Source organism: Puntigrus tetrazona, chromosome 1 (assembly GCF_018831695.1).
Source record: "Puntigrus tetrazona isolate hp1 chromosome 1, ASM1883169v1, whole genome shotgun sequence".
Lineage (NCBI taxonomy): Eukaryota > Metazoa > Chordata > Actinopteri > Cypriniformes > Cyprinidae > Puntigrus > Puntigrus tetrazona.
In genome coordinates this window covers 28,791,770-28,812,255 of record NC_056699.1, presented here as the reverse complement: position 1 = coordinate 28,812,255, position 20,486 = coordinate 28,791,770, and the positions used below count along the sequence as shown (strand labels likewise).

The 20,486-nt window shown below is 35.9% G+C and overlaps 1 protein-coding gene and 1 pseudogene across 5 annotated transcripts in view; one reads left to right on the top strand and one right to left on the bottom strand.

Annotated features, from left to right (window-relative positions):
- Window positions 1-3,044, top strand: part of LOC122355940 — a 32,324-nt gene extending 29,280 nt beyond the window's left edge. For 2 of the 5 annotated variants that reach the window (XM_043254680.1, XM_043254526.1), the window contains exons 30-32: window positions 1,246-1,338; window positions 1,446-1,562; window positions 1,961-3,044. In XM_043254680.1, the coding sequence (XP_043110615.1) occupies window positions 1,246-1,338; window positions 1,446-1,562; window positions 1,961-2,119 (369 nt within the window). In that variant the 3' untranslated portion in view covers window positions 2,120-3,044. The remainder of the gene's footprint in view (window positions 1-1,245; window positions 1,339-1,445; window positions 1,563-1,960) is intronic. The other 3 variants (XM_043254605.1, XM_043254759.1, XM_043254493.1) reach the window with 2 other exon arrangements.
- Window positions 3,045-4,574: 1,530 nt separating this feature from the next.
- On the bottom strand, window positions 4,575-17,716 carry LOC122357326 (annotated as a pseudogene).
- Window positions 17,717-20,486: the final 2,770 nt, after the last annotated feature.

Here is a 20,486-nt window from a genome sequence, read left to right as displayed (position 1 = left end):
CAAAAGACTACAAAAGAAAAATCAATGACATTAAAGTAATGCAGTACTCATTTGTGAGAAGTGATTGAAAGTACAGGAAATACCCCATTGAAAATACCCTAATGATATATATTACTCCAGGAATAGCATTATTCACTTTACTTGTAAAATCTGTACACTATCAAAACATTTTAAGCTTATATTAAATATCAAGTTTTTGTTACAGTTGTAACGAGGCAGATGCCGACGTAGAATCCATGTGCAGAGGTTTATTAGAAGAAAAGGCAACAAACATGAACGTAATTCAGGCAGAGGGTCATACACAGAGAGGCAGTCCGTCAAGCTGACAGGTTCAGGGAAAATCCAAGAGACGGTGATCAACAAACAGGGAATGGGTCTTTACCAGGCAGTGTAGTCTGCAGAGGGAGCAGAGAGGTGGAGCACTACGAGTACTCGGCTAGGTGTTACAACAAGGTGCACACAAGTGAAGAAACATGGCTAAATATGCACAAAATGCATTATCATATGTTTAAATTATTTTCTTGGATTAATTAAGACACAAAATTCTTCAATTCTTTGTAAAGATAGTTTAATGCACCACTTTTTGAGTTTTATTTTTATGTTGCATTTACTTGTAATATTAAGCATTTCTAACTTAAATTTAGTTAAATCTTGCACTTATAAAGTTTAGTTGGAATAACTGTTTTCTGTACCACAGTTCATGTTAATTTCACCTTATTTTCTTTTTAATTTAAACAAATTATTCTTTTAATTAGTTATTTAATTGAAATAGCAAAATTATTTTATTTAACTTTAACTTTTTCATCTCCATTTAAATTATTTCAACTGCAAATAGAAATAGCAACCAGAATTGAACCATATCAGATTAAATCAAAGAAGTTTTAACTCCACAAACCAGTTTTACACTTTTCATACGTTTATAAAAGCATTTCGAATGAAAATAATAGTTTAGTTAAAATTCACCATTTTAATGCTTAGTTGGTTTGTTTTGAATGGATCATTGAATCAGCCAGTTGTTGATTTAAAAACACACTACTTTATCTGCCAAGTTTACAAATAAACCTTTCAGCATGATCTGTGAATCAGTTCAACAGGTTAATTGGAAAGAATCAGCTTCTTCATGAATCAGAGAATGATGCATTTGTATGTAATGTAGAGGAGTAAAAGTTTCTCAAAATTAAAATACTCAGTAAAAATGCTCAAAACTACTGTAGTATGGATACATTTTTGGCATTGTTTCTTCAGGCAATGCAGGAGAAACGCTGGAAAGAACCAGTGGGCACATGGAACACAGATCCCTTCAATGTCAACTTGAGAGAGGACATTTTCAAATTTCGTGTATGTTATGTTCAAAACACAGTATTATATGAATTTTTGCCTTTTACATTTCTTCAACGCTGTGACTGCATTATGGACCACATTAATGTAAATCTCCTCCCACACAGGTGAATCGACTGAATTATAACCAGAAAGACACAGACCCAGAAAAAGACCCCATCAAAGTTGTCTATTTCTACAGGAAGAGGAACCCCACTGAAGTCTTCAAGATTAAGAAATATGAGGTACTCGAAGTAATTTAAGGAAAATCATCAAGCTGAAAAATATGTATATTTATTACATTATTTACAAATAATATTTTGAAAGGCAATGGAACTGCCAAATTTCAATTGCAAATATCTGTAATGGTTCAAAATATCACATCATAGTTTTCTGCATGTCTAATATAAATTTCCATAGAAAGCTCTATAAACGTTTAAAAATACATTCAAATGTGGTCAGTAGACATACTTTAAACATAGTTTATAGTTCATATATACTCTGCAGCTGATTTCACCAGAGACATTGAGAGATGTGCTCAACAAGGGTGACAACCAACAAATTCATTTCTTTAAAAATGTGGGTAGGTAATAATTTCTTTATACATAACTGTTTAACATATTACATTTCTTGTGTGTCTCAGGTATCCAGTCTACTGCCAGAGGAGTTTACAGAATATATTTGTAGGGTTTACTACGAAAAGAAAAGTGATAAGGAGGAGGAAGAAGTTAAGAAGTTCATGAATTGGAGGCGCCGTGACATGGTAGGTGTTTATGGTACACAGCAAAAAGCCCAGAGTTAAATTAACTCTCCAGGTAGTTTATTTGGCTTCATCCTGAAGAGTGTTAAAGTTAATGAGGTGATTAAGTAATGACTGACCATTATCGAAGGCACCTGATGTTAAAATGTTTGTCACCATCATGGTGGCCAGTGATTACTTTAATTGGGCTTTTGAACATTGAATTTTGTTTGGCTCAAGCAAACACAATCAAATAAAAAATCAGAATGAATTAGTTTAAAATTTTATAAAAATTTTGTTCAGATTGTGAAATGGAGTTTAAACCTATTCTAATCCGACCGAGAGGACGTATAAACACCTCATTGGATTGAAAATAAAAGCTACAAATTTCTGCGCGTGTGCAATAACGTAAAAACGCATGGATGTTGTCATAAGCTAGATGCTGAGTGCTAAGCACCAGTCCTTGCTTTTGACTTTCATCACAGATGTCTTGCTCTGAGCTCTGAAAGGGACATTGCAATGCCTTGATAAATACATGCAGCACAGCACAACACATTACACGTTTGGTGTCTCCTAATAAGCAGCAGAAAGAGGTTAATATAAGTCTGTTTTAAAACCAAAAAAGCAGCAATGGTAAAGTGGCTGTTAGAATGCACATCTTGAAATGGTTTAAATCGTGTGTTCATGCACTGTGCGAATATCAAAAGATCAAATTCAATTGTGTCATTTAAATGCGTATATCAATCTGATTACTTAATTCAGTGTTCATGTAAACACTGCAATCAGATTCATAAGTCTTATTGATTTCATTCCCATCAAAAAGTGTAAAATATACCTACTGATCACTAAGATTGTGACAAAGATTGTGATTTTTCTTTGGTGATTCCGCTCACTAACATGAGGTGTCTTCAATAACGGACAATCATCACCTAATCACCTTATTATCTCATTAACTCTGCTTAAGTGTTAATTTGACACTCTTCAGTGCGGAGTCCAAAAAAATTTAATTTAACTCTCATCTTTTTTTATAGGGTATGATGTGATGAATGACAAAAATACTGTATAATGTGTAATTACTGATTTAAATAAAACTTGTTTTTCTCACACTCTCTCTTTCTTTAAGCATGAAATTGAGGTGTACTTTCAAATTTTGTGTGTTCATCATTGGACCAGAACAGGGTTCCATCATTGAACCGGGAGCTGGAGCAGAACAGGGCAACTGTTACAGGAGACGGAGTATCACAGCCCTGAAGCATGGAGCAATGGTGAATCCACTGCTCCAGCTCTGTCTGTTAGACGTGCAATGGAGTAAATTCTGACCTATAACTCCTCCTATCTCTTGGCGCTCATTCATCTTTAAAGTAGGGCCATCTGTTCAAAGCAGTGCTGTCATATTTAATTATAATTTCTAAACCAAAATGGTCTAATCAGCGATTTTACTCTGCTGTCACAATCATGTAAACTCTTTTACTTTTTCATTTTAATGGTTTTCTCTGCAAATGGTAATAGCTATATTGAATAACTTGAATATTACTTGGCATATTATGCAGTTAATTTGATTTAGCAGATCTTTTTATCCAATGTGACTTGCAAATGATAATATCAGGATTGAATAATTACAACTGGTTGACGTCTATAAAAGTCACACATGCCCAAATTAGTTCATGTTTCCTGTTGCAGATGCTGCTGACAAATAGCAGTACGCTGAAAAATTATTGATAAGAAAATTAAATTCTAATAGGAAATCAATCTAAAGAAACAGAGCTACTAAACTGAAGTGGAAGTAGATTTTACCTTGACTCATACCTTCACAAATACAGTAGACAGATTTTTGGGGCTAATGGCTGATTTATGTTATTGCTTGAGCAGTTATGGATATGTTTGTTGTTATTGTTATTCGCAGTGTGGTGCTGGATATTTAATAAATAGGCCCTAGTTAGCGATTAACAGTAAGGAATGGTAAAGGGTTATATTACTATACTATAACAGGTTTGTTTAGTGATAAATGGGTATATTTCTTACGGTGAGATATTTTGGGTGTTAAACACTTAAACATTACATCTGATAGGAATTCTGCCTTTCTACATCTAGGCTTACTTTTAAGATGCAGGATTAGTTCTTGTGTGATTTCTGGGGAAACATTGGTTAAGGAAAAAATTTAATGCTTTTCAGTTTGTTATTTTCAAAAACTGACTAAATAAACTGTACTGCATCAACAACAATGGTGAAGAAATTGATTTATTTCTTGTCGAATAATTGTTATTTTGAGTACTATTTCTTCTGCTTCACATGTGTGTTTCTGGATAATCAATAACTAATTAGTCTATTTATACACTTTTGAGACAAACAGCCCTTATTCATTTACATATTGCACACAGGTACAGGTGCAAAACTAAAACTTTAATATCTAAAGTCAAACTGGATGGTAACATGCAAATTCCCACCACTAATACAAACATAGTCATTGCTTACTTTTTTTCCTACAGCAAGAGTGTTCAATCTTACACGGTGACAATGAGGAATCAAACACTCTAATCCCAGCGTAGAGGGGTTCGGTGAATGTGGTGTTGAATGTGTGTAAGTGTGTGAGTGTGTGTGTGTCAGAGACGCTGTAGAAGGACAGAGAGCTGGCCGACCAGTCCAGATACACTCCTACTCTATTAGAAAAGTGAGATGGAGTAGGTACAGTATTGTTCACATTATTTTGCCAGGAAGTCAGTCAATTAGCAAAGCAGTACAGACTCCAATCCAAGAGTCATTCCCACCTTTCCTGTTGATTTCTTTATACTAACAAATACTATACTACAACAAACTATAACAAACTATACTAACAAAGCTCTTTATACCATTCAGCCTCCCAGTAAGAGTAAAAAAACACACAAAAAACACTTTTCACGTTATGTAGCTTTTTCTGCGCTGGTTAGTTTCTTGTAAATTGTCTAATGCTTTTTATTTTATTTAATTTTTTATATTGTACCTCAGTATCTCCAGCTGAGAGTTTGGACTCTTCAATCTATCAGAGAGCAGTTTCACTCCTGAATCCTGCAGGTCATTGTTACTTAGATCCAGCTCTATCAGGACAGAGTTTGAGGATTGAAGAGCTGATGATACAGTTTCACAATGCTTATCTGAGCCTTATTACAGCCAACAAGACTGAAAGACAACAAAATAGTTTAATAGGTATTTGCAACAGAACGCAAATACTTAATTCAGTATTTCCTACAAAAGCATTTGGAGAGAATTTGACTTAAATTATCTACAGAACACATCTTTAAAAAGCAAGCATATTAATACAAATATTGAATCGTAACAATGGTTTGGTGTATTTAAATAACATTTCCTTTTAAGTGCCATCTGGCAATTAACACCTACTATTGAAATAAATAAAAGTATAAAAAATTAATGTAAATGTTGTTCTGAAGTTTTTTTTCTTTGTTCGGTATAGTGGGACAATACAAAAATACATTACATCGATTTTTTTACATCTACAGCTGCTTTAATAGGATCACACCAAATTCTTAGCCCAGAATGTCACTGAAGTCTCCACTGACTCACAATCACAGACCATACCTGTGATGTGTATCAGACCCTTCAGAGAAGAGCTGACAAAAATCCTAATGGATTACATGTAACCTAGATTATGTAACATAATTATGTCCATAAATACAAAAACCTTTTCAAAATGCAAATATATTTAGTGTGTGACTGATGGAGGACCATCATCAGCATCTCTAGGGAAAATGTTGCCATGTTTCATGTTTATTAATGGTTGTTTATGCGATAACTACTTTGACAAAAATATTTACTTGGTTTAATTTAAAAATAAATAAATAAATAAATAAAATAAATATAATAATAATAATAATAATAATAATAATATATATATATATATATATATATATATATATATATATATATATATATATATATATATATATATATATATTACTTGTAATTACACTTTTTAATACAAATAAAACTTACATACAAACATACATTTAAAGGACATGAAATGAACAATAGTTTAAGTTGAGTCAGAAGTGCTATCCAGTGGTAAAAGTAGGTACTGAAGGCATAATAAACGTATTAATCACTAGTTTGTAGAAAGGAAATAATAGGGGACCGAATGTCTTCAAATAACAAAATCTTGTCTATTAAGGTATACCTGATTCTTTTCAGGTGTAGTGTACATGCGTAACATTAAGTCAGAGATGTTCGGATACATGTGCTAGCTCTTTATTGAGAGTGGTCAAACAGGCAGAAAGTCAACAACTGTAGGACAAAAGTTTAGAATTACCAGCCAGAGCACAGATAAGACTTCACAAGGAGAGAGAGAGTCTGAGCCCAGTTTATATAGCTGGTGTAATGAGGTACACCCGGCAGGTAATCAGTCCTAGGTATGGGGCATGATGGGAAATGCAGTTCTGGACAGTTCCTGGTTCCTCAGGATTCATGTTGATGTGTCTCACCACATAGTATATGTAAAATAATACATTTTTATCATTAAAATCCTGATTTGTAATATTTACATATTAGACAATGTTGACAAACCTCTGTTTATTTAGTTTTAATACTCTTCTGTTCTTTTGTCAGATGAGGTCTTTGAGCAGATCTCGTCCTCCACAGCTGACAATCTGAAGGAAGCTCGAGACATCATGAACAAGATCGTCAGAACTGCCAAAGTTTGTTTGAGAAGCTCATCTCAAAGTTTGAAACTAAAAACACTAAATATTAAAACAGTAAATAAAAATAAAATAATAAAAATCGTACATGGCATGTGTGATGTTCAGTTGTATTGAAAATTCTACCCTGAAGTTGACTTTGTGAAACGAGTGAATATAACTAGTGATAGATGAAGATAGAAGAAGAGTCTCTAGTTCTTTTCTTCTGGACTTTTGTAAATGTTTCCTGAGTCACTTTGCTCCTGTATTAGTTATAATGCTCCGTCTGGTTTTCTTTCTAAAAATAAATAGCACAATGTGTTTTTTCAGTCACTGATGGAAGCAATTTTTGGCTGATAATATTTATGACATGTTTCTCACCCGTCAGGCCTATCAGCACAAGATCGGCTTCATCATTGACATCCTGTGAGTCTCTCTGAGCATGTTCTGCCGTAATATTAAAATGCTGCATCACCGATTCTTCTTTTCTGGAAGAATATACAAATTCAGATTTGTGCTCTTTATTCATGTTAAAACAAACACAAACTCCCATGTTTTGGTCTGCATTAGGTTTTCAGACGCACCCTTACAAGCTGATTCGAGATCTTCATGAAGGAAAAGCTGAAGATATGCTGAAGATTTTTGAAGCCATAAAGTCAGCAGAAGACTACAGCAAACTCACAGGTCAGCTGAAAGAACGTACCGTACTGCCATAACATGTACTCAGTTAAACCTTCTGTATACAACATAGTATATGTAAAATAATATATTTTATTATTAAAATCATGAATTTACTTAGCAGCCAAACACTACGTAATATATTATAAAGTCAAAGGTCAAGAGTCCAACTAAAAAAAAAAAAACACTGATCACAGTAATAGTGATTTTCTTTCTTCTTGTTATCATCAGGTGTCTTCAATAAAAGACAATCATGACTCAGTGAATCTCTTAATTACCTTATCTATTACCTTATAAATTATTAAATTGTATTCAACCCTTTTATTATAAAATATCATAAAAATTTATTAAATTAACATTTTTAATCATTGTAAAAATAAATTTTTGATATTGAGGCATAATTTAGCTGAAAACCTGAAATAAACCATATATATTATTATATATTTTTTATTTATTCTTTTTAACCCTTTGAAGTATGAAATAAAATCAATACTTGTTCGTTAGAAGGGGTTTGCAAAGCTTGTGCATCACAGGGTTAAAATATTATTGACTCATTTTAATTTTCAATTTTTCTACAGTAAATGTACAAAAATAACATTCAAAGCACCACTGTTTTTTTCTTTCTTCATCATATTTCCTCATGTATTAGATAGGGCTATAATTAAATTAAGCAATGTAATGTTTTAGTTTATTTTCTTTATTTGTTTGTTCATTATTAAAATAATTCAGAGGGTTGATTCCTGATGTTGATCATCAGACTGAGAACTCATTTGAAACAGCACAAATGAAACGCTAATTCAGTGGCTATTTTGAGAGTAATGACAACATAAAAAGTCTCATTTTCTAGTGATTTTCTAGTGACACAATCAACAGTTTAACTAGGCAATAATCTGCTGAAACTAATCATTTGTCAAACATTTAGGACCTTTATATTACTGCCTGATATTAGAATAAAACAAATACCGGAGTAAAACACTTTTATTGTGGATCTTTATACCATTTTACTCGGACAAAGATAACAGAAGACCAAAAACCCATTTTTCTGTGACATTTACATGAAAAATAAGCAAATGAACTTCTCAGAAAATGTGCAGCCATTTTACAACAAGTACTACACCTTGTAAAACCTTGAAGTGGTGTCGTTCATTTATTCATTTATTTATTTCCGTTGTCTAATGATGCGTTATGAATTCCTGCCACATTTTAACACGACAATAACAGTCATGTACTCATTCTCATTTTTATTTCTGCAAGATGTGTGTAAGAAGTCCATAAACAGGGTTTCTCATTATATACAATGTATCTATAAACTAAATGCAATTTGCATAATGTCTTTTTGGTGCAACACATCATGGAAAAAACAAAGAAGTGTAATAATGGGTTTAAAGATATTTTATAAATAATATATAATGTTATTTATATAGTCTTCTTTGCTTGGCTTTGCTGGAGTTAAATATGTTTTAAGCGTTCCATTCTGTGATGGTTGAGCACAATAAATAAACAATGCAGCCATTTTGTGTGAACAACAGAAGCGATTAGCTTACGGTATTCATAAAAACAGAGACAAATCTCTCCTCTGTAAATATAAACTATAACACATTACCTGAAAGACCTGATATTAGTGCAGAGCTGAGTTTTCTCACAGAAGGCTGTTAATTCTTACACAGAAAAACTGAACAATCAGGATACACTGTAAACCCAGCGTAGAGGGGTTCGGGTGAATGTGGTGTTGAATGTGTGTAAGTGTGTGAGTGTGTGTGTGTCAGAGACGCTGTAGAAGGACAGAGAGCCGCCTGACCAGTCCAGATACACTCCTACTCTATTAGAGCGGTGTAGGGGCAAGAATGTCAGTGCTGTTATTATTATACCAAAATGTGTACAAGTTATCACTGCAATAAAGACTCCATGACTTTTCATTCCGTCCAAACCTACAGCTACTTCCTCCTTTCCTGGAGATTGTTTGATATGTTATTGCTGCCTGACCTGTGCCGCTCCATTCAGCCTCCCAGTAACAGCGTCCAGTCAGACTCTGTCCGCACAGAACCTGCTCACAGTTCTCAAATCTCTCTTGATGATCAGGATACGGCTGATGCTCTTTCTTACATGTTGCTGTTTTGTTCTCCTCAGACAGGATGAGTTGAGTGTATGCTGTGTTTGGATCCAGTGTGAGATCACAGGCGTCTGAACAGAGAAAGAGTGATTAGGACATCTGGCATCATTAAATATGCACAGGTGTTCATGTGTGTTTGTGTGCATGTACATTTTCTCAGTCCTGGCTTGATCCGGGATTCTCCTTTATGGTCCAGACTAAAGAGAGACAAAACCACACCAACGAGTAATGTTCAATAAGGTGATAACTACTGTTAAGTTAAATGGCTGGGACAGATCGTACTCAACCAGAATGAGCATTTCACTGCTGCTGGCACTGCTTCATACTACATTTAGGAAATTACAATACTTATTTCCTAATTTCTACACTTAAGAGAGATATTTTGAATTTAGACTGCAGTAACATTACTTATTTAAACCACCAGATGTCATTTTTAACCATTCAGCATTAAACTGACCTAACAACTCAAAACACAGTTCAAATTATGCTCTTAGCCGATGCTCGCAACTCTGGCCTTTGGTCATTTTTGGTATGCTTTGGTTTGTAAATATGCTCTTTGCCATCACTTTTAGGATTTTTAAGTAACCGAATGACCAAAGGGGAATCCTGTAACATGAAGGCAACGCTTAGTACAAATCTCCAGATTCAGGCTGAACTGGTGAATTTAATAAGAATTTTAACCTTATTGAGGGACTAGATTGCTATAAACTTGGGATTTCATATTTTTAGTCTTTTTATGTGTCTTAGGTTTATACATATTTATATTTAATAAGTATCTTGTGTTTTGTGTTAACAAGTAAATGTATTAACTGCGGATCTTGTTACTGTGCTAGTTAATTGTGTTTCACTATAATTTGGATTTTAATATCCAGTGCAGAGTTAATGTTATAAGGCTAGTTCAGTGAATCTCTGACAAACTATAACATAAGTGATTCCTTTTTGAGTTAATTTGCTTACAGCTGTTTTTGATGAAAGCATCTGCTAAATGACTTAATGTCATTGTAAATGTACAATAACATTTTTTCCTCACAGGTCTCAGTTTCAATTTTCCCAGCAGTCCTTTTGCAGTGAAATAATCTAGTGTAAATCAAAATAACACTCTTACTGCCCCACATACTTGAGTATCTGCAGTGAGCATTGTGGATCATTCAGTCTGTCACTGAGCAGCTGGACTCCTAAATCTCCTGGGTGATTGTAGCTCAGATCCAGCTCTCTCAGGTGTGAGGGGTTTGAACTCAGAGCTGAAGACAAATAACCACAGCCTTCCTCCGTCACCATACAGCCTGACAACCTACAGACACACACTGGCAGATTATCTACAGACACGTTTAAACATTATGTTCGTTTTACAGGAGAGTACATATTCCTTCTTACATACCTCAGTTTCTGCAACTGGCACTTTAGACTCTTCAATCCATCAGAGAGCAGCTTCACTCCTGAATCCTGCAGGTCATTGTTAGTCAGATCCAGCTCCCTCAGGACAGAGTCTGAGGAATGCAGAGCTGTTGCCAGAGTTTCACAATCCTGATCAGTTAGATTACAGCCAGAAAAACTGAAAAAGAGCATTTTTTCTTGTTAATATAATACGTTAAACAGTGAAAATGCATGTTATTGACCCTTACACAAACTGTGAAAAATGCATTTGAGTTGGACCTGTATTTATATATATATATATATATATATATATATATATATATATATATATATATAATTATATTGTGACAAGCATCTCAAACTACCATCAGCGTCACCCTGGAAATTGACGAGGAGCACCTGGACACGCTCATCAACCTGCTGATCGGAGCCACGAGGCACGCCAAGCAGGCTGAGCATGAACTGTATGTATGTATGTTAAATGTTAAGCCCATTTAATAATTGTAAAATAAACACTCACAAAGCTTTAGTGCAGCAGCTAGCAGCTGGTATTAGTCTTCTTCTCCCCTCATCTGATGTGTTGTATTTCTTGAGGTCTAGCTCATCCAGTGTCTCCTCTGACATCTGAAGCATGTAGGAGATTGTTGAGCAGCGAGCAGGAGAGAGTTTCTTCTCTGAGTGTTTGTCTGATTTTACAAACTCCTGAATCTCTCTGGACAGAGTCTGGTCTTTCACTTCCAGTAGACAGAGGAACAGATTGATGGATCTTTCAGTGGAAAGGTCATGTCCATCTCTGATCTTCTCTTTAATGTACTGTATGGTTCTCCTGATGCACTCTGAGCTGTTCTCTGTGTGTGTCAGTAGATCCTGTAAGAGTCTCTGATTGGACTCCAGTGAGATGCCCATCAGGAACCGCAAGAGAAGATCTAGATGTCCAGATTTACTCTCAATAGCTTTATCAACTGCAATTTCAAGTAAATGTTTTACTGAAGCAAAATTCTTCATTTTCCCCATATAGTTGTACATACATAATAGTAAAACATATAGAAAGCAGCAAGAAACTCTTGAATGCTCAGATGAATGAAGCTATATACTTTTCTCTGATGAATCACAGACTCCTCCTTAAAGATCTCAGTGCAAATCCCAGAATACACTGAGGCATCAGTGATGTCTATGCCACTCTCAATCAGGTCCTCCTCATAGAACATCACATTGGCATTCATCAGCTGTTTGAAAGCAACTTCAGCAAGTTTCACAATCACATTTCTATCTCTCTTTTCATACTTCTGGTTCCTTGTGTTGATCTGAATCAACAGGAAGTGTATGTACATCTCAGTCAGAGTTTTGGGGATTTCTGCTCTCAGATCTTCTTCCAGTATCTTCTGAAGTACAGTGGATGAAATCCAGCAAAGACAGGGATGTGACACATGATGTGGAGGCTTCTTGCTCTTCTGATGTGTGAGATGATTCTGCTGGCTTGATGCTGGTCACTGATTCTCTTCCTGAAATATTCCTCCTTCTGAGGCTCAGTGAATCCCTGAATTTCTGTCAGACGGTTGATGTATTTGGAGGGGATCTGATTGGCTGCTGCTGGTCTGGAGGTGATCCAGATGAGAGCAGATGGAAGCAACTCTCCTTTCATGAGGTTTGACATCAACACACTCACTGATGAAGTCTCAGTCGCATTACAAACTTTCTGATCATCTGAAAACATCAGTGTGATTCTACTTTCATCCAGACCATCAAAGATGAACACAACTTTAGACTCCTCATAAATCTTTGAGTCCAGATCTTGAAGTTCAGGATGAAAGTCCAGCAGAAGTCTGTGAAGACTGTACTGATCATCTCTGATCAAGTTCAGCTCTCGAAATGGAAGAACAAACATGAAATCTACATCCTGATTGGCTTTTCCTCAGTCCAATCCAGAATGAACTTCTTCACAGAGACAGTTTTTCCGATTCCTGCCATGCCTTTAGTAAGAACAGTCTTGATCTGGTCTTTCTCCTCAGATTCCGGTTCACCAGAGGCTTTAAATATGTCATTGCAGTAGATTGGCATGTCTAGTGATTCATTTGTTCTGGCAGTTTTTTCTATCTGTAAAACCTCATGTTCTTCATTCACTCCTTCTTTTCTCTCCCTCTATGATGTAGAGCTGTGTGTAAATACTGTTCAGGAGGCTTTCGCTCTGTTGGATATGGTTTCCTTCAAATAATCTCTCATATCTTTTCTTCATTCTAGTTTTGTGCTGGTCTTTGGCTTTCTGAAGGACATCATCTATTGATTGGTAAGCATCTTTGATCTGTCTCATATGGTTCTGATAGTGGAATGCAGAGTATACATGCCTGCCCAAATGAAAATGAAAATAGCAGCAAAAAGACACTGACAATGATTACAATGACTATTAAACACCTTAAAAACACACAGTTACAACATATTACTTTGATTTTACAAGGCACTTCTATTTAGAATATTTTGCATATTTTGGAAGACATTTTGTTTTGTTTAATTAAATTTAAAAAATTCATTTTGATGCACTGAACCAAGGTAAATTTAAACCATGTAAATGTTTATACTGACGGAAAGTCAGAGGTCCTGGTCCATCACTCAATTTAGGGGTTCCATCATAGATGTGTTACTTTTCAGAGACACACAGCTGGGTTCTGAAGACTGTGATCTCTGCCTCTTACTACTGCTGATACTGACAAAGACAAACAAGAAATCACAACATATGCAACATATACATATTTAGAGCACTACATATGCTGTATAACATGTATGCACCTTATTTTTTTCTTTATCAGACACTTCCAACCAAATGCATAGAATTCAATTCTTCATATAGAAGCAATAACAGAAAAAATGCTGAAATGCAAAAAGCTAGCAGCAAAAGTAATTTCTCAGATTGCACATGTAATGATGGTTCCTTTGAAGGAATGAAACACTGCATCAATGACGCTATGGGGAACTCCTTTCAACGTGACGGCTCTGAATCGTGTGTAAAATCAAGCTTCAGATTCTGTGATGAAGTGAGGGCTGGCAGGGATGACTAAAGTGTGGTTACAAGACATGGCATCTAGTTCCTTTGAGAAACCATGGTTACATACGCAACCTAGAGATGTTCCTCTTCAGGAACTCAAGCTGCTTCGATAACGCTATGGGCAACGAGTTGCCCATGGCCCCAGACTTGCAAAATCCTGCATAGTGTGTGTACCTGCACAGCTAAGGTGAGAGAACAGAAGAGCCTGAGTGAAGCTTAACTGGAATTAAGCTTCTGCTGGCGAGCCTCCCAGTCCTGCTATGATGTTGGGAAAGGGAGATTTAGATTAATGCTCTTAAGGGACACGCACACCTTGTAACACTGGCAGGGTTGAGTGGGGTGGTCCCCTGAGGACATCGGAGGCAGATGGGCACCATGTAATGCAGTGTATACCACTGCTCTCCAAAGGGGGCTGCCTCTGAAGCCCTGTGGAATAACCATCAGGGCTTCTTTTGCGAGGCCCCTCTTCGTTTTTAAGCATGGCTCATCCTTTTGCCTTGGCTGGCCAATCGATATTTAACTTGGCTACAGCACGAGCAACCACCTCCAAGAGCTCCTTAAACTGGGGCGATAAGGAGAGCACAGTCTCCTTGATGCTTTGGTGGGGAAGGAGCCACAGCCGCTTTTAGGAGACACACAGAGTGCTTACGCTGAATGACTGAAGCCAGCAGCATTCCACATGCTTTTATGCTTCCTGGCCAATGACTTCAACCGCTTATGATGTCCCACCATTTCATTGGTTTGATTTTTACATACGATTCAGAGCCGTCACGTTGGATAGCGTTCCACGTTCGACACGGCTCGAGTTCCTGAAGAGGAATCTTAAAAACACAGTTACCAGATATGACTTAGATTTTAGAGGCACTTCTGTTTAGTATGTTGCATATTTTGAAAAAAATGTAGTGTTGTTTCATTAAAAGTTTATTTGTGATACACTGAACCAAGTTAAAATTAAAACAAAGAAAATGTTTATACTGACGGAGAGTCAGAGGTCCCTGGTCCATCACTCAATTTAGGGGTTCCATCATGGATGTGTTACTTTTCAGAGACACACAGCTGGGTCCTGAAGACTGTGATCTCTGCCTCTTACTACTGCTGATACTGACAAAGACAAACAAGACATTACATATGCAACATATACATATTTAGAGCACTACATATGCTGTATAACATGTATGCACATTAGAGTTATTTTTTTTTTTCCAAAGGCATAGAAATTAGGTGCATAAAATTAAATTCTTCCTATAGAGGCAATAACAAAAAACAATTCTGAAATGTAAAAGAAAATAGCAGCAAATAGACATTGACAGTGATTACAATGACTATTAAAAACCTTTAAAAAACACACAGTTACCAGATATATACCAGATACATTTACTGTTGTTTCATTAAAAAAATCGTATTGTTTATTTGTGATACACTGAACCAGGTTTAAATAAAAAAGAAAATGTTTATACTGACGGAGAGTCAGAGGTCCCTGGTCCATCACTCAGTTTAGGGGATCCATCATGGTCTTTTCAGAGACACACAGCTGGGTTCTGAAGACTGTGATCTCTGCCTCTTACTGCTGCTGACAACATATGTGGCATATATATATATTAGAGCACTACATAGAGTTTTCTTCTTTATCAGAAACTTCTATCCAAAGGCATAGAAATGAGGAATAAAATTAAATATCATTCATTATCATATGTCTACAATGTCTCAAAAGTACAATGTCATTGTGTCAACGTCAACATTCAGGTAACAGATGATTATCAACATCATCAAGAAAAAATAAGATAAGTGATTAACCTTTGAAGTAATTCAGAAAGCTTATAAGAGGTCTTAAGCTCTGAAATTGTTGGGAGTATGGACAAGGACTTTTAAAACACTTGAGATTTTCTTTGCAGTGAAGAAAATGGATGAAACATGAAGAGGGAGAAGAAATGTCACACACAATACATGACAGTGAGTTAATAAGACACTACACATTAGATAGTGCAGAGATTACTACATTAACATATTTCACAAATGGAAAATGCAAATCACGCAGCATTGATGATTTGGGTCTGTCGAAGCCTTCTATAAGAAAAGTGATCACCCAAACAATTACAGCACTTTAAGAAGCGATTTGTCACTGTTTATTTTTACTATAAAATGTTAAGTATGACAGCATAGTAAATAAAAAAATAAAAGCACATATTGTGTGTGTATGTGTCAGATTCTTCCTGAATCACTTTTAGGCTGAAACTCCTAGCTATAAATTTTTGAAGCTAAAATAGGAGCCCTCTGAGAAGATTCTTAGAATTTTTAAGAATGCGGGTCTTGAGCAAACACTAGCTCTCATAATGATATATAATTGATATTGACTTTTTGCCCTGCAGAGTGTAACAGAAGCAGACTCACACAGGTAGGTAAAATGATAATAAGGTTTATTTGCAAAGATGAGCATTGAAAAGTCTAACGCAGAGGAATTAAGTGAATTGAAAGTCTTTCACTGAGCATGGTTCTTATCTTTTTCAGGAACCAGGAGTACAGAAGGAGATCCTTTTGACACACACCACAATCACAGAGGATGCTGACAGAGACACTGTTCACTCAGAGACAATATAGCTCTTTTTCTTCCCCTGAAGTACCTAGAAGCCATTTCAAACTTCAACAGGGTGAATACACAGACCAAAGAAACCCAGTGAGCATTATATAAATGGAAATAGTTTTCCTAGCATAACAATAATAACCAATAACTTGGTTTGCTTCAATAGATCTATTCAGAAGTGTACCAGTGTGAATCATAATTCCCCACACTTGCCATGTCTCCACAAAGTTATATATTTCTCATAGTATTCTATGCTTGGACTCATTAGAGGTGTTCATTACCCTCGGTCCCATTCAGGGTCTAAGCACGGTTTGCATGCTTTTGGCCCACATGTGAACGCTTGGGAGCTGGTCTGAGTACGTTCAACCCCATTCAACCCCCACCCATGAAAAGTTTATTTAATTTATAAACCAACCATATATTGACACGTGCACCAATGTGATATGCTAGCAAAACCTTGAAATTAACATATGTACATTTAAATCTGACAACTGATTATAGTAAAGAAATACACAAAACTGTATTATTAAAGTGCTGTTGCTTGTTTGTTTATTCCTTACTAGTCTTATTTGACTGATAATCTGTTTACATCACATGCGTGCTCCGGATTCTTCCGCGAATGCGCTCCTGCGACAGCCTCATGACGTCACCGAGCCTGCAGGAAGGCAGACGTCGAAAGCATCCCTTCATTGCATCACCTTATAGTTTATAGCTAACTCAACGACATCGACTTTTTTTGAGTTAGTTGGGTATATGCACTTCTAATCGTTTCGTTGACGCCATTTGGTAAGTGTGAACTGTCGACACGTAGGTTTCTGGTTTAGAATTCTATTTACAGAAGAACACTTTTTTGGAATAAAGTCTGAACTTACCATAACATATGCGGCAGATCAAACATTTCAGCGTCGAGACGTTTAAAACCTCGAAAGGCGTTTCTGTTCCGTCTTGTACTTTCGGTTTTACCTGCTTGACTACGAAGGGACCGTCTGCAGACTTCTAAACAGGGGCATAACTAGAGGGTGTCCAAATCACGCAGAACCACGCGAGATTTTGTTGGGCTGCATCTCTACGCAATAAGCACTTACTTTACGAGCTTTAAGAGTAATTATGAATGATTCGGTTCCGCTATGTTTACCTTGTCATGATGTTATAATAAGCTAAAAGATATGTTTAATAAATCTATGTGTAAGTGTCTTGATAATGACGAAACTTGTCCACTTTGTGGGCTTGTTTAAGAAACAGCAGTACTTTTATTTCGCTTATGTAATATAACCAGCTCATTCTGGAGTTGATTTAGGTTGTTATCATTTTAACTCCACGAACGTGTTCCACTGTTTTATCCTTAAAGCCCCAAAATATCATCTCTGAATATGTTGTTAATTATTTTCTGCGCAAAATGTTGTATCCATAAGCAAAGGTTACTTGTTTTCTTCTTTTTACTCTGTGTAATTCAACTAGTTTTATTCCTCCGGTTTCCAAAACAAAAGCATCATGATAAATAATTAAAAACATTTTAACCCTGTTCCTAGCTGTTATTTATTTTTTGTTTGATTGTTTTTTTTACTGTGTATATTGTCTCATACTATGAAGAATGCATGATGTTTTGTTTATTATAAATGTTAATTGTTAGGAATTTATTTAAACATAAGTTTAAGTAATAATAATAATAATACTAATAATAAGGATCTCACCGTTAAAGAAGGCTGTTGATTTTACAAATGTAAGTACTACTGTTACGACTACCTACTTAGTTATTATTTATAAATAATAATAGATTATTACTATTTGGTGCCAGCTATGCTATGCACAAAGTGAATTCTCATATTTTCCATAATTCGTGATATTTTCCAAGCAATATTTCCTTTTATAGACACGCATGTGTCATCTATTGAAATGTTTTAAACAGAGCCATGAGGAGAATGAGGCTGAAGTAGTTGTGGAAGATGAAGATGAGCAAGCTAACCAGGGACCAGAGTAGGCCAATGTTGTAAATAAAAAGGAACTTTATTTAGAATTTTATTATCAAAACGTTGTTAACAGCAAGTGGAAAATAGCAATACACTCTTTTTGCACAAAGTAAGAGTATTTGTTCATGATTTATCACCGCAAAGATAATTTATTCTGACACAAAGACAGTGACTCATAAACCCTGAATCCAGCGTGAGGGGTTCGGTGAATGTGGTGTTGAATGTGTAAGTGTGTGAGTGTGTGTGTGTCAGAGACGCTGTAGAAGGACAGAGAGCCAGCCGACACGTCCACATACACTCCTACTTCATTAGATGATAAACCATTTAGTATGTCAGTTTTCCTGTTCTCATGCCAGGCAGTGTATCTCTTTAAAGAGCAATACAGACTCCAGGATTTATCATTGAATCCAAACCAAAAGTCACTTTCACTTTTTCCTTGATTCCTTTATATGACACCGCTACATGGGCCCAGCCGCCCACTCCGACCTCCCAGTAACAGCGTCCAGTCAGACTCTCTCGACTCAGCACCTGCTCCTGGTGCACAAATCTGTCTGGATGATCAGGATACAACTGTGGCTCTTTGACATAAGTTACCATCCTGTATCCCCTAGACAGGATGAGTTGAGCGTTTGCTGTGTTTGATCCAGTGTGAGATCACATGCATCTAAACACAAAAGGGAGCGATAAGTACAACAACACGATTTTTACAAATGTGTTAGTATTCGCTTGTGTATACCTACATTTCCTTAGTCCTTGTTTGATTCTAGAATGTTCTGCATGATCCAAAACTATGAAGAGACATATATAAACCACAAATGTTTAGCCTGTTTTCAGAGAGAGCAGAGCTGGTTCATGTTTGGAATCAACATATGGCAAGACATTTAATTTATCCGCGCCTGAACTTTACGCCTCTGTTACATAGCATTTAAAGATTGCCAGTATTGTTGATCTTGAGTAAAAACACCTGCCCCACATACTTGAGTATCTTCAGTGAGTAGTTTGGATCCTCCAGTTTGTGTTTGAGCAGCTGCACTCCTGAATCTCCTGGGTGATTGTAGCTCAGATCCAGCTCTCTCAGGTGTGAGGGGTTTGAACTCAGAGCTGAAGACAAATAACCACAGCCTTTCTCTGTCACCATACAGCCTGACAACCTACAAATACAATCATCAATAAACACACATCTATAAACATTATGAACATAAATTATATGTTATATGATCTTTGACACCTCAGTATCTGCAGCTGACAGTTTGGACTCTTCAGTCCATCAGAGAGCAGAAACTCAAGCACTCCTGAATCCTGCAGGTCATTGTTACTCAGATCTAGCTCCTCAGGATAGAGTTTAAGGATTGTAGAACTGATGAAACAATTTCTACAATCCTGAGCAGTGAGATTATAGCCAGCAAATCTAAAGGACAAAATATTTAACAAAAGATATTACTCTAGATAGAACTCTTCCACTGGAATACCTATTTTACTGTGTTATAACTTCACAGCTATGTGTGCTTTCACTTTTTCCTTGGTTTTACATGTTTGTTATGTTTACAGCCATATACATTTCACTTTTTTAAGACTAAAACAAAAGATGGATTTTTTGTCATTCTTAAATAAAAAACACAACTACAAGAAAACTGTAGGCTGCAAAGACAAACTCTTAATAATGAAAATTAATAAATTGAGTTATGACATACCAAATTATGACAACTAATAAATTACAGAAGGTTTAGAAATGTTTTTCGGAAAAGCACATAAATAAATCTATTAAAATACTTTATTATTTTGTGTAAGTATGATGTACTGTACAAAATATACAGTAACTCCAGCAGAACTGTCTTAACTCACAGAGAGCTTTCCTGCAGTTGATCACAGCTGGTATCAGTCTTCTTCTGCCCTCATCTGATGTGTTGTATTTAATTGGATCCAGCTCATCCAGTGGCTCCTCTGACATCTGAAGCATGTAGGAGATTGTTGAGCAGTGAGCAGGAGAGAGAGTTTCTTCTCTGAGTGTTTGTCTGATTTCACAAA